This window comes from Meriones unguiculatus, chromosome 2, assembly GCF_030254825.1.
Source record: "Meriones unguiculatus strain TT.TT164.6M chromosome 2, Bangor_MerUng_6.1, whole genome shotgun sequence".
NCBI classification, from domain to species: domain Eukaryota; kingdom Metazoa; phylum Chordata; class Mammalia; order Rodentia; family Muridae; genus Meriones; species Meriones unguiculatus.
Window position 1 is genome coordinate 76989306 of NC_083350.1, and position 14495 is coordinate 77003800.

At 46.5% G+C, this 14495-nt stretch overlaps 1 protein-coding gene and 1 non-coding gene across 3 annotated transcripts in view; both read left to right on the forward strand.

Moving 5' to 3' along the window:
- Nucleotides 1-4286, forward strand: part of Iqgap3 (IQ motif containing GTPase activating protein 3) — a 44355-nt gene extending 40069 nt beyond the window's left edge. The window contains exons 36-39 of one of the 2 annotated variants that reach the window (XR_009589905.1): nt 67-165; nt 585-693; nt 3293-3530; nt 4121-4286. Coding sequence is in view for 1 of the 2 variants with exons in the window: in XM_021637702.2 (XP_021493377.2) it covers nt 67-165; nt 585-693; nt 3293-3406 (322 nt within the window). In the remaining variant the exon portion in view is untranslated. Of the gene's footprint in view, nt 1-66; nt 166-584; nt 694-3292 lie in introns of both variants that reach the window. The other variant, XM_021637702.2, reaches the window with a different exon arrangement.
- Nucleotides 4287-5629: 1343 nt separating this feature from the next.
- Nucleotides 5630-5737, forward strand: LOC132652707 (U6 spliceosomal RNA). The gene has a single exon (XR_009590283.1). It is a non-coding gene; the product is annotated as a U6 spliceosomal RNA (small nuclear RNA).
- Nucleotides 5738-14495: the final 8758 nt, after the last annotated feature.

The following is a 14495-nucleotide window of genomic DNA, read 5'->3' on the forward strand; positions in this document are numbered from 1 at the left end:
CTTCTTGCCAGCCAAGAACCTACAGCCAGTGTTGAAAGTTTGTCTCTGGGACTTTCTTTTCAACAGGAGTTCTGGGAAGGGGAAGAAGCCATCTCTTCACTACACAGCCGCCCAGCTCCTGGAAAAGGGCGTCTTGGTGGAGATTGAAGATCTCCCTGTCTCTCAGTATGTGTCTTTGGGGGACAGAATGCCAGACCCTTCCTATCTCCTGGAAGGGACAAGGCTGGGATGAAGCTCTGAGCATGGCACTGGGTGGGAAGAAGGAGGAACTTGCTTGTGAAAGGGTGCTGGGGAGATGGGGCGTCTTCAAGCAGAGTGGAGGGCAGTGGACATGCTCCTGTACTGGGGAGAATGCTGGGAAAGCTGCCTGGAGGTGAAAACCGCATGGTTGGGCCAGGCAAGTCAAAAAAAGAAAAGACTCAACTAGGCAGAAGTCAAGCAGGGAGAAGACAGCAGGCCCCAGCACAGAGCAAAAGGAGAAGCCCCAGCTCTCAGTGACACACACTAGTGCCTCGACGACAGCAGTAGGAGTGTGGGTGGGGCTCTCAAAAGAGGAGCCCTGTGTTGACTCCTGTTCCTGACAGCTTCAGAAACGTCATCTTTGACATCACTCCTGGAGACGAGGCGGGAAGGTTTGCTGTCAATGCCAAGTTCCTAGGTGTGGACATGGAGCAGTTTCAGCTCCACTACCAGGTGAGACACCTGCAGCAGGTCTATATTCCAAGCACGGAGGAGGCTGAGGCAGGAGGGTCAACAGCAAGGCCCAGGCAATGGCTCAGTTCATGACAGCACTTAACCTAAAAAGACTGTGGCTTGAGTTTTGATCCCTGAGATCCACCAAGTGGCAGAGGGAGAGAACGAACATCTGTAGGTTGTCCTCTGCGGTCTACACAGGTCCAGTGGTGTACACAGCCACCTACACACAAGAAGTCAAGTAAATAAACAGAAAACAATTTTTTTTTCATCCTAAGGTCAGATTGGAACTACAGAGTTCAAGGCCAGCCTAAGGAATCCTTACAAAAAAGTAAATCTTTACAAAAAAGTAAAGCTGAGCCTGGGGCTACACACCTTTAATTCCAGTACTAGTAGGCAGAAGCAGGTTGAGTTCCAGGCCAGCCAGGACTACGTAATGAGACCCTGTCTCAAAATAAAGACACAGGTAAAGACTAAAACTTGAAAAGGAGCTGGGGCTACAGCTCAGTGGTGGCGTGCTTGCTTAGCATGCACAGAGCCCTAGGTCAGATTGCAGCCCTGAGAAAGGAATGCACCCGGGCTTTTAGGCTCCCTGCCCACCTTGTTTAATCCCCCAGCCACTCTGCAGCCTCCACCTGCGCTGTAGGCTCTGAAGCCAAAAGGTCAAAGAAACTGCCGCCAGTCCTAACTAATGTTCAGGGAAGCAGTGGTTTCATTTTTATTTGAAACAAGGTCTCCTGTTACCTAGGATGGCCTTCACTAGCTGAGGATGACCTTGAGTTTCTTGCTTCCTCCCAAGTGCTGGGATTACAGCGTGCACTGCTGCAATCTGACTTATGGGGTACCAGGGCCTCACCCATTTTAGGAAACTGCTGTTCCAACTGAGCTACACCCCCGATCCCATATTTTTATAAAAAGTATGATTTTTATATGGGTTCTGGGAATCCAGCTTAGGTCCTTGACAAGCACTTTGCCAAGCACTGAACTATATCCCAGCCCTGTTTTCTATTGCTGTGTTGGAGTGTTGGTGTGTACTCACATGCACATGTGAAGCCAGATGTTGACATTTGGAGTCTTCTACTTTTTTTAAGAGGCAGCATTTCACTGGGTAGTGGTGGTGCACGCCTTTGATCCCAGCACTTGGGGAGGCAGAGGCAGAGCTCTGTGAGTTCAAGGACAGCCAGGGCTACAGAGAGAAACCCTGTTTTGAAAAGAAAGGGCAGGCTCTCTCACTGAACCTGCCAGCAGCTCACGTCCTGAGTAAGTTGACTGGCCAGCGAGCTTCTGGGTTCTACTCATCTCTGCCTCCCTGTGCTGGGGTTGCAGCACATACCAGACTCGGGTTCTTAATCAACCAGCTCTTCCTCTGCTGAGACAGACCCTTATCTCCCCTTACTTTCCTTAAGGTGCATTTGATTTATTTGTGAGTGCCTGAACCTATGTACCTGCAGAGTCCAGAAGAGGGCATCAGATCCCTCATGCCTGGAATCATAGTCATTTGTGGGACATGGGTGCTTGGCTCTGAACTCTGCTCCTCATGACTGAACAGCAAGTACTCTAATCCCTGAGCCATCTTCCAATCCATATTTTGGCCTTTGAGGTAGAGTCTCCTCTATAGCTCAGGCTGGTCTTAACCTTAGGGAACCTTTCTTTGTCTCGGTCTCCTGGCCTGACAGGTTCACGCCACCGCATCCAGAGTTGCAGGTTTTATATATTTTTTTCTTTATTTTTTTAAGACAGTTTCACTCTATAACTCAGTCTAGGCTAGAATACATAGAGCTTTGCCTGCCTCTGCCTCCCAAGTGCTAGAATTAAAGTCATACACCAGGGGCTGGAGAGATGGGTCAGAGGTTAAGAACACTGGCTGTTCTTCCAAAGGTCTTGAGTTCATTTCCCATGTAACCACATAGTGGCTCACAACCATCTATAGTGAGATCTGGTGCCCTCTTCTGTCCTGCAGGCAAAGCACTGTATAAATAATAAATATAAATCTTATAAAAAAAAAAAAGTAATGTGCCACCATGCCTAGCCCTATTTACTGTTTGTTTTTTTAAAATTTATTTTTTATTTGTGTGTATGTATGTGCACAGCCATTCAGATGCCCAGAGAGGGTGTTGGATCCCTTGGAAATGGAGTTACAAGCAGTTGTAAGACATCTGATGTGCGCGCTGGCAATCAAACCCAGGTTCTCTGCAAGAGCAGCAAGTGCTCTTAGCTCTCCAGACCTGTTTGTGTTTGTCTGTTTTTGATTAAAGGTCTTATTTTGTAGTCCAGGCTGGCCTGAAACTTGTAACTATCCTCCTGTCCCCCTCCCCCCAGTGCTGGAGTTACAGGTGTGTGTCACGACAGCCTGATTCCAAGCAGATTTTCAGTACAAATCTGCTGTTCTTAACGCCTTGTTTCAAGTCCTAGCTCCACTTGGCTTGACATTCGGTCAGATCACTGGGCCTGTTTTTCTCATTTGCAAAACGGGCTTTCAACTCCCTGTTTCGTGGCTGGTGCTCCTGGCAGCTGTAAGGTTTCACATTAGCGTTTCTTGTAGGCTGGCTGAGCCGCTCCCAGAGGCTCTTAAACCCTGCCGCTGTTTCTTCCCTCCTAGGACCTCTTACAGCTGCAGTATGAGGGTGTGGCTGTCATGAAGCTCTTTAACAAAGCCAAAGTGAACGTCAATCTTCTCATCTTCCTCCTCAACAAGAAGTTCCTTCGGAAGTGATGGAGGCATTGGTGCTGCCAGCCTCCGACCGGCTCTGTGCTCTTGCCTTAACCTACTGTGCTCCTGAAGACCACAGCTCACCCTCCCGCCCAAGAGGAATTGTCCTACTTGGATGCAAACACTGGTATTTCTACCCAGCTAAAGTGGGCCTTGCTTCCAGGTCCAGCTATGTGGCTTGACCACACATCTGGCCCTTTGAACCCGGAAGCTGCATTCACTCCTGGAAAGGTCCATGGTTTTGTATCGCTACCACCTTCCTGTGGTCACTTGCAGCACTGCCCAGCAGCCTGTATCCATTCCTTTCCACAGACTCCAAAGCCAGGGCCAGGCTGTCTGCCCCACCTCACGTTCATAAGCCAGAGACATTGCTGTCCCCACAGGTCTCTCTGTGCTATGCCCCCAACAAACTCTAGCCCCTCATCGCGTCCCAGCAGTGATTTGGGTGCAGCATTTGCTGCTGTCTGTGACAGCTACATGCACACCTCCGTTGTCCTTCCTCAGTGTCCAGTGTTTCTCGTTCTGGCCACTGGGGTATTTATTTTAACCTGATTGTCATGGGGCCTTAATCGTGGTTTTAAATTCTCACTTTCTGAACTCAAAGAATGAGTTTTCCCCATTCAACTAATGTCCATTCTAGTTTCCTCTCCTTTATAGTCCCTTGGGGTTAGAGCAGGGAGGCTCCCTGGCTCCAGCTGAAGAACTCATTTTTCTCAGCTTTTCTACAGGACTAAAAGCAGTCCTGCCGACTTTGTCACCTCAGAGCTGAGTCCCAGGCGGTTCCTGTAGATCTGCAGGCCTGTCCTGGCCACTCTGTCTACCCCACATCTTCCAGCTTCCTATCCTTGCTGCCCTCTAGATTTTCTAATAAAACCAGCTGTTACCCCACATCTGTCAACCCTTGGGTTATTTCCTGTAGCACAGCCCTCGAGTTCTGGGGTGCAGCTTCCAAGAACTTGGGGATACATCCCTCAGCAACCTTCTACCTACTATGGGCACTGGCCCTTTATGTCTGCCTGCCCAGACTTGTACAAGTGGAGGACCTAGCATTTCTTTCTTTCCACCCCAAGGGACAGGGAGGAGGAGGAAGAAATGCTTAGGTTTGATTCTGTTTTCATCAGCCACACTGACAGCTCTGGCCTTGAAGAGCCCAGTCCAGACTCCTTCCACCCATTTACACAGCTCCAGTCTGTGCCAGGCCGGAGCCACACAATTCCTTATGTCAAAGTCTTCTTCCTGTGGAGAAAGTTTCTCTGCTTTCAGGAAGCTTCGAGAGCCTGTGGGGGAGGGGACGGCAGACGTCTACCTGACACTTGAACTCAGCAGCATCTATTGGGCACCCACATTTTTCTGGCCCAGCCTGCCTGCCTCTTCTCCATTCCATTCTGTCACTCAGTATCTGTGTTGCTGTCACATTCAATCTCCCTCAAAGCCTCTTCCCCCTTAACATGTCACAGTAAAAACTTCAAGTGCTGCCTTGCTCTAGGTGACAATGACATATACCAAGATTAGTTTCTACGCATGCTAAAAATCTCACATTGCCAAATAGCTCTGACACTGTCCTGCTAGAGGACCACATACCACACCCCCACAAACACACACCAGTCATGAGCTCAGCCACTCTTACCACATGGAGAAATGTCACAGTGGCTAAGCTGGAAAGGGCATCACAGGGCTCCGCCAGGGCCTTTCCTTGCATCCCATCCTGACTCATGTCACTCTCAGCCCATACACCCATCCTGGCAGCAGTCCCTGAAAAGCTCAAGTTAGTCAGTGTCCTTGCTGACTTCCACGGCCCAGTTTGAGATACAGGGGCCGAGCCTCTGCAGGTGGGAGTATCAGAAATTTAAATGCAAACTGCTAGCAAGCAGAAAAAGTATTCTAATCCAGGCATGGTGGCATGTACCTGTCATCAGCACAGGACAGCAGAGGCAGTATATTCAAAACCAGTCTTGGCTACACTCCACATTCAAGGCTAGCTTGGGTACATGAGACCTTGTCACAAAGGAGAAAAAAAAAACCATGGGACTAAGGATCTATAACTCACTAGTTTTGTAGTATGGTGATTGTCTAGTACACCCAAGGTCTTGGGCTGAATCCTCAGCACTGGGGGAAGGAGGGTGACTTCAGTAGATGGTCCTGAGAAAAGCTGGAAATTCACTTTTTTAGGAAGGAATGGCATTGAGCCCTAAACCCCTGTCTTAATCCATGTGAAATACTATTTTTGTGTTTGCTTAAGCAGCACATATACTAAGATTGGAATAATACAGAGAAGATTAGCATGGCTCCTTCATTAAGGATGATAAACAAATGAAAAAGAAAATACTGGTTTTTGAGACAGAGCCTCACTACATAGCAAAGGCTGACCTTGAACTTGTGATTTTCTTGCTATAGGCTTCTCAGTGTTGGGAAACAATTCATTTAATGTGGTTCATGGAATCGAAATGAGAAAAAAAAAGCTGCAACTATAGAATGCTTAGAAGAAAACAGTAGGACTAGGGCTCAGTCAGTAGGGAGCTTGCCTAGCAAGCACAAATCTCTGGGTCTGATTCCCAGTACTGAATACAAGTAGATGTGATGTACATCTGTAATCCCAAAGGAGGGAGAATCAAAAGTCTGTGGCCTAGGTTACAGAGTGAGTTCTAGGACAGCCAGAGCTCCAAAGGGAAACCGTGTGTGTGTGTGTTGGCTATATACCAAGCACAAAGCCACCCTGGTATGCATGAGACCCTAACACACAGAGACAGAGACACCTAAATTTTCCTTACTTTGGCTTGAGAATATTTTTTTATTTTTATTTATTTATTTATTTATTTATTTGAAATCAGAAGCAAAGAGTAGAAAAGCTGTGCTTTGAAGGACATTTTCAAGATAATGAAAAGACCTATAGAGAAGCATACTTGTAACCCCAGCACTTGAGAAACAGGATTTCCACTAGTGGGAGCCAAGGCTGCATAGTGAGTTCCAGACCAGAGTGAGACCATGTCCAAAAAGGACAATGGGCAAAATGGGCAAAAACTCTGAGCAGACAACTGAAACAAAAACAAAACAAAAAAGCTCCCAAAGAGTACCTGAAGGGCAAGGAAGGGGGTGCCCTACAGGAGCCAGTAAACATATGCAGCTCAAACCCATCTATAGAACAGAATGGCCTGTTGGAGGTTGGTCTAATTCTAATTACTGGAACTTAAACTCTGGTTACACCTATCTTTGTTTTGTAAACCTGCCTGAAACATATCTGATGATTGATTGCTTGAACAGCCTATGCCTGGGCAGGGCAGAATGGGGTAGGCATGGTAAAGTTCCTGGGCTTTGGAGAATCCCACGAGGAATCACAGGAAGGACAGACGGACAGGAAGAGAGGAAGGAGAAGGACACCAGCATGAGTTAGCCTGTAGAAAACACCACATGGGCCGAGGACGGACTCCAATAATGGTGTGAAATGGCCCAGATTGAGAATATAAGCAAGTACCATGGGATTACAGATGAAAGGTAATCCAACCAAGGTGGATTAAGGTGGATGGCATTGGATGGGGGCTGGGAGATGGAGATGGATGGTGAGGTTATTGAGACAGCGTAGTGAACTATCTGCCCAAGGTAATAAGGCAATTATAAATCTAATAAGTGTCTGTGTCTCATTATTTGTGATAGCAGGTTAAATAATAATGCTGTGATAATCTTAGGGCAAATACTAAATAATATATAGCACAACACCTTCCTATTCTTTGGGACAACAATGGACACAGCATTGTCTCTGTCGCAGACTGCAAATGCATGTGACTAGCACCTGTCACTCCTGTTGCTATACTGTCTGTGCCACAGTGGACCATCACCTCAAACTTATGATGAGGTGCCCCTTTCCCCCCTGGGACAGCTAATACTCAGTCGTGAGAAACTGCAGCCTCTGCATTGTTCCTGGGAAAGTTCTGGTGACAATTTCTTAAAAGATAAAGTAGCATTATCACATAGCCCAACAATTCCACCCAAGAAAACTGAAACCAGGCATAGTGGGACACTCAGGAGGCAGAGACAGGTAGATTTCTGTGAGTCAAGGCCAGCCTGGTCTACCAAGTGAGTCTAGGACAGCCACGGCTCTGTGTAACAGAGAAACCTGTCTGGAAAAAGTATAAATAAATATAATAATTAAGCTGGAGAGATGGTTCCCGGTTAAATGCACTAGCTATTCTAAAGGAGCTGGGTTTAGTTCCTAGCACCCACATGGTGACTCATAACCATTTGTAGCTTCAGTTCCAGGATATCTGGTGCCCTCTTCTGGCCTGCAGGCAGATAGCAGGCACATAAATACATGCAGGCAAAACACTCAAACACATCAACTGAGAAAAAATAAACCTTTAAACAGAATGTTGAAAACATACACAGAAATCTTAAGTATTCGTGTGAGCATTATTTAGCTCACTCCAAATATCTACCAACTGATAAATGGGTTAACTCAAGGACAGGGTTCCACACAGTGGGGTATTTAGCCATCAAAAGCAGCAGGCTCTGAAGACATTTGAGACAAGTCAACCTGGACAGACAGCCACATGTCAGATCGCCCCTCTGAAGTACCCAAGGGAGACAGCCATAGCACCAAAAGAAAGTCAGTGAGGGAAATTACTGGGGAAAGTGATGGGCATGGAGCCTTGGGGGATGAAGAAAATATTTGTTAGAGTTGGCCATGGCGGGGCAAGCCTGTACTCTCACCGACACTGGAGATGGAGGCAGGAGCAACAGCAGGAAGGCCAGCCGGAGTTACCTGGTCTCTCTCAGAAGGAGGGTGGCGCTGGGACTGTAGCTCAGTGGTTCAATGAGAGCACCAGCCTAACTTATATGGGGCTGGGTTTGACTCCTGGTACTGAGGGTGGGGGTAATGTGTGTGTAATGTGTGTTATACTTCAATTTGTTATATTGTTTTTCTTGCTTTGTTTTTGTTTTTTGGCGACAGGGTTTCTCTGTGCAGCCTTGGCTGTCCTGGACTTGTTTTGTAGACCAGGCTGGCCTCAAAATCACAGTGATTTGCCTGCCTCTGCCTCCCAGAGTGCTGGGATTAAAGTCATGTACCACCGTGCCCAGCTGTTTCTCACTTAAAAAAAAAAGAATTGGTTGAGCAGTGTCGGCCTTTAGCACTCGGGAGGCAGATGCAGGTGGATCTCTACGAGAACAGCCTGGTCTACACAGAGAAAGCCTGTCTCAAAACTGCCCCCCCAAAAAGATAAAAAATAAAAAAGTAAATAAATAAAAGACTTACTGTCTTTGTTTCCTTTCTATTGCTATGATCAAACACCAGCCAAAAACAAGTTGGGGAGGAAAGACTTTATTACATTATACAACTTACCATCCATCACTGGGGGAACTCAAGCAAGGGCCTGGAGACAGGACCTAATCAGAAACCGAGGAGGAGGGGCTGAAGAGCTGGCTCATCGATTAGGAGCACTTAGTGCTCTTCCAGAGGACCTGGGTTCAATTCCCAGCACCCACATGTTGGTTCACAACTATCTGTAATCCGGCATTCTCACACAGATATACAAGCAGGAAAAACACCAATGCACATAAAATAAAAATAAATTATTAAAGAAGGAATGGAGGAACAGTGCTGTTCCCTGGCTTACTCAGCCTACTTTGTTACAGTCCCAGGACCACCAGCTCCGGGACAGCACCACCCACGGTGGGCTCAACGAAGAAAATGCCTCAGAGGCTTGCCCACCCGCCAAGCTGCTGGGGCCTTTTCTGAACTGAAATTCCTCTTCCCGGATGACTCTAGCTTGTGTCAAGCTGACAAGAGCCACTTCCTTGTTTTCAATTTATGTGTATGATGTTTGCCCTCATGTATGTAAATATACCACAAAGGAGGCCAGAAGGGAGAGACGCATCCCCTGCAGGGGAGTTTCAGACGGTTGTGACCAGCCATGTTGGCTGAGTGCGGGGCCTCTACCACCGAGCCATCTCTCCAGCAAATCTCTCTCCCAACTTTCAAGTTGGAGGAGGGTCAGGGAGGCAGACTCCTGTCAGGTCAGGGTCTCTCTACTGTGCGAGTCCCAGGAATTGAACTCGGGTCACCAGCTTGGCAGCAAGTATCTTTACCTGCCGAGCCATCCACCTTCCTGGACAAAACCTTTTTTTTTCAAAGTTTATTTTACTTTTATAATAATTATTTTGTGCATGTGAGGCAAGGTTTCTCATAGCCCTGGCTGTCCTGGAACTCACTGTGTAGACCAGGCTGTCCTCAGCTGCCTTTGCTGCCACTGCTGTGACTGTCTGTGGCCACCACCCAGTGAGAGGCTAAGCCAAGGATGGGGAGCTCCCAGGAGTTCAGCATCTCAGGGGTGATTCGGCCGTCATTACTATTCTAAAGCTAACTTAATAAATTCTGATGTATGTATATATTTGTATATATCCCCTTGGTTCTGCTCCTCTAGAATCCTGACTAAAACACCAGCTGAAGAAAACTGAGGAAATCAAGGACTCACAGTTGGGTTGGGGGAATAGAGAAAAACCTGTCAACATCGAGAAGAACAAGTGTGTTCTGGAGAAATGGCTCAGCAGTTAAGAGCACTGGCTGCTCTTACAGAGGACTCAGGTCAGATTCCCAGCACCCGCAGAGCAGTTCACAACTCCAGTCCCAAAGGATCCTATCACCCTCCTCTAGCCTCTGAGGGCAGGCATGCACATGTTACATAGAGGCAAGACATCCACACATGTAACAGGAAAATAAATAAACCCTGAACAAAGGAAGAAAACAAGTGTAACAGGAAGCTTCGAATCAGCTGCCACGGATACCCTTGTGCCTTGGTCATCACAGACAAGGCAGAGAGGTGCAGAAGCCCCTGCCACGAAGGGGCAGGATGAATCACACTGCCCTTTGGATGGTAATAAAAGCCCTGAAAAACAAACAAAGACTGTAATGAATTATTTCTGTCTGTGTTAGCAGGGAAGGTGGGGGCAAGGCAGTCAGGTGGTCAAGGTCATCCTTAGAGACACAGTTAGGTCATGGCCCAGCCTGGGATAATAAGACTGACTCTGTCTCAGAAGTAAAAATAAGTTGGGTGCCAGTGCATTAAAGGTGCACATCTTTAATCCCAGCCTGGCCTACAGAGCAGGTCCAGGGCAATCAGGGCTATACAGAGAAACTCTGTCTCGAAAAAAAAAAAAAAAGAGGTTTTCTGGGGCCAATTATTCCGAGAAATGCTGCATAGTATACCTGAATTAAATAAAAGCATTTAAATAGGATTGAGTGTGATATCTTTTATTATATATATATATATATTTTTTTTTTTTTTCGAGACAGGAACTTACTATGTGGCCTCAGCTGGGCAGCCTGCCCACGTGCATTGTGAGTTACATCCCTAGAATCCACACAGTGGAAGGAAAGAATGAAGGTTGTCCTTTGAGTCCCTCCAGGTGCCCACCATAGCATGTGTGTGCCCCCATACAAAATAAATAAATGTAGAAAAAAATAATCTTTTGAGGCAGGGTCTCACTGTGTAGTCCTGGGTGGCCTGGAACTCACTCAGATCACAGCAATCCATCTGCCTCTGCCTCCCAGCACTAGGACTAAAGGCATGCCCCACCACCTAGCATTTATTTCTGTTTTTTTTTTTTTTTTATTAAAATTCATTTTTGTTTTTTTCAAGACATGATTTCTCTCTGTAGCCCTGGTTTCGCTCTGTAGACCAGGCTGGCCTTGAACTCAGAGATCCACCTGTCTTTGCCTCCCAAGTGTTGGGATTTAAGGCGTGAAACACCAATACCAGGCTAAACCCTTGTATTCTGACACTTTCGTGTTTTGATGTGCTGGGCCTGTGCACAGGCCTCCTTGCTTGCTAAGCATGAGGTCTCCAAAGGAGCTACCAGCCCCAGCCCCTCAAGCCCTTCTCTCGTAAAAGCATACTGTTTACTTTCCCTCTCTCTCTCTCTCTCTCTCTCTCTCTCTCTCTCTCTTTCTCTCTCTCTCTCATTTAACGTAAACTATCTTATTTAGACAGTACGTGTGCTCTCTCAGCATAGAAAACTTCAGTAATTCTAGCTGGGCAGCAGTGGTGCATGACTGTGATCCCAGCCCTCGGGGAGGCAGAGGCAGGCCAGCCTGGTCTACAGAGTAACTCCAGGACAGCCAGAGCTACACAGAGAAACCCTGTCTCAAAAAACCAAAAAATAAAAAGAAAGGAAGAAAGAAAGAAAGAGAAAAGAAAGAAAAAGAAAAAGAAAAAGAAAAGAAAAGAAAAAAAAGAAAAAAGAAAACCAGGAAACAAAAATTCGCCTGCTGCCACCTTCCTCACAGGTGGCACAGCCTGGGACAAACCCTTCTTGGCTTTCCTTCTTCACTGTTGCCTTCATGTGCATGCTCAGATCATGGCTAACTGTATTTCCCAAAATGACTCTATTTTCTTACCTCCTGCTCAGACCTTCAGCAGCTCTGGCTTGCACCCTAGAAGCTAGCTAGCCAAGCAGCCCCTGTGACTGCCTTAGCTACTGTATAACCTTAATGCTGTGTGCCCCAAGGCCATGTCATTGTTATGGCTTAGAGCTGGTCTGCATTCTGCAAGGGTTTCTGTGTCCAAATTTAATCACCATTGGATAGAATTAAGAGGATGGAAACTGGACTAGGAGCATGGATCCAGAAAATGTGAGGCTCTGGGTTCAACCCAAGGCCCCAGAAGAAAACAGCAATGAGGGCAGAAGTTAATATGACTGGGGTTGGCTCTGGGAAGTGATTAGGGTTAGATAAGGACACATGAGTGGAGCCCCCTGAGTGACTTTACAGAAGATACAATGCAAAGTCCCTGAAATTGCCATTTGTTGCTCTGTGACACCCTAGGACTTCCCTAGCAAGAAGACCATGATGAGATGTGGCTAAGATGTCCAAAGCTGTGAGCTGAAAACAAACAGGTGGATAAGTTATAATCTTGTGGTATTGTGTCATTATTTTATTTGTTTGTTTTGACAAGTTCTCACTGTGAAGCTCAAGCTGGCCTTAAACTCACTATCCCTCTTGACTCAGCTTCCCAAGTGCTTACAGGAGTGAATCACTATGTCTCTTTGGTGTTGTGTAATTGGCAACCGAAAACAGGCTAATGCAGTCATCAAAAGCAGCAGTGAGGAGGCAGAGAGACGCTAAGAGCACTAGAAGTTAAGAATACTGACTGCTCTTGCAGAGGACCAGGATTCAATTCCCAGCTCACAACCCTCTGTAACTCCAATTCCAGAAGATCCACTGGCCTCCCTGGGCATGTGTATGTGATACACATAAATACACACAGAAAGTAAAATAAAATAAAATAAAATAAAATAAAATAAAGTAATAAAATAAAATGAACATAAAATAAAAAACATTAAAATGTTAAAGGAAAATTGAGGTGGAGCAGCCCTGCAAATCTGACTGCTGAAAAAGTTTGCTGGGGCAAGAGATCAGAAGCTTCATGCCATCCTGGATTGTAGAATGACAACATCCTGTCTCAAAACAAAACAAACACAAAACAAGGGTCTGAAAAGATGGCTTAACTGTTGAGAGAACTGGTTGCTCTTTCAAAGGTCCCAGGTTTGAGGCCCAGCACCCACATGACAGCTGACAGCTGCCCGTAGCTCCGGCCTCAGGGAATCTGACGCCATCTCCATCAGATGTGCACCATCTCCTGCGGTGCACAGACGTACATTAGGACAAAACACCCATACACGTACAAATAAATTTTGTGAAAAATTCTTGAGACAGGATCTCTCTATGCAGCCCTGGGTTTCCTGGACTTCACTATGTAGACCAAGCTGGCCTCAAATTCACAGAAACTCACCTGCCTCTGTCTCCTGGGTGCTAGGATTAAAGGCATGTGCCACTATGCCCAGCATTAAATAAATTTTTAAAGAGAAAACTTAATTAAACAAAACAAAACAAAATGCTGTGACTCACGCCTTTAATCCCAGCACCCAGCAGGCAGAAGCAGGTGGCGCTCAGTTCTAGGCCAGTCTGGTTTACAGAGTGAGTTTCAGGACAGCCAGGACTACAGAATCAATCCATCGGAAATCAATCAAATTTCCGTTCCCAGCACCACACACACAAAGGAAAGAAAACCTCAAGGGAGTGGGGGGTGGGGGAGAAAGGGAGAGAGGGAGAGAAAAAGAAGGAGGAGGAGGAGGTGAAAATAAAAGAGATAGACAAAAAGAAAGTAGAGGAAAGGAAGGTTGGGAAGGAAAAGGGGGGCAGGGGAGAGGAGAACTTACCAAGATGGCCACCGTGCCTCTCTATCATTGTCCTGGTGGACTGCACGGGGTGGGGCCAGGGAGTCACGGACCTGATAGGGGCTGGAGGCTCCATCCTCATCCTTCTAGGACTTTTGGTTTCTCTGAGTTTTCTCAACATCGGCTGCAGAGAAGCAGAAAGAGCTGGGCGTTTGTTCTCGTCCTCTGTCACCGTGTCCATCTGCTCTTGAAGGATGAGGCTGGTTTCCAGCCCTCCTGGGCACTCCATATTCTGACCCCTTACCTAGCACTGAGGAGGGGTCTTTTGCTACTGTCCTGGCACTCCTCCAGCAGGGTTGGAGTGAGACTCGTGTCTGACCTTAGTGACATGTCTTCTTCAGGGGCTGCAAGCAGAAGCATCATCCATCATTTCCAGGCAACCGTGGCTGTTGTGCTTTGTTTACATGATTTGTTGTCATTTTTACAGCCCTTTATGAGTAAGTCTCACATTATCATAGCACTAAAGAAGCCATGGCTCAGAGAGGGTCAATGATTCACCCGTGGTCACACAACTAGAAATGATGGAGCTGGGATTGGATCCCAGAAGGGAATGACCCAGCCTTTTCACTTCTAAATATGAGCAATTCTAAGATCCCCTGTGGTGACCAGACTGGATTTTGTGTGCACGTGTACATTCTTTATTTCCTTTTTAAAGATTTATTATTTAAGGGCCAAAGAGATGTATAAAGAAATTTTAATTCAGAACATGGCTGCTCTGGCAAGAAATCACATCCAAAGACTTTCTAGGTCTATGTGATCTGGCTGGGATACAAACATGCCTTTAATCCCAAGAGACAGAGGCAAGTAGATCTGATCTCTGAGTTCAAGGCCAGCATAATATAGAACAAGTTTTAGGTAAAAAAAAAAA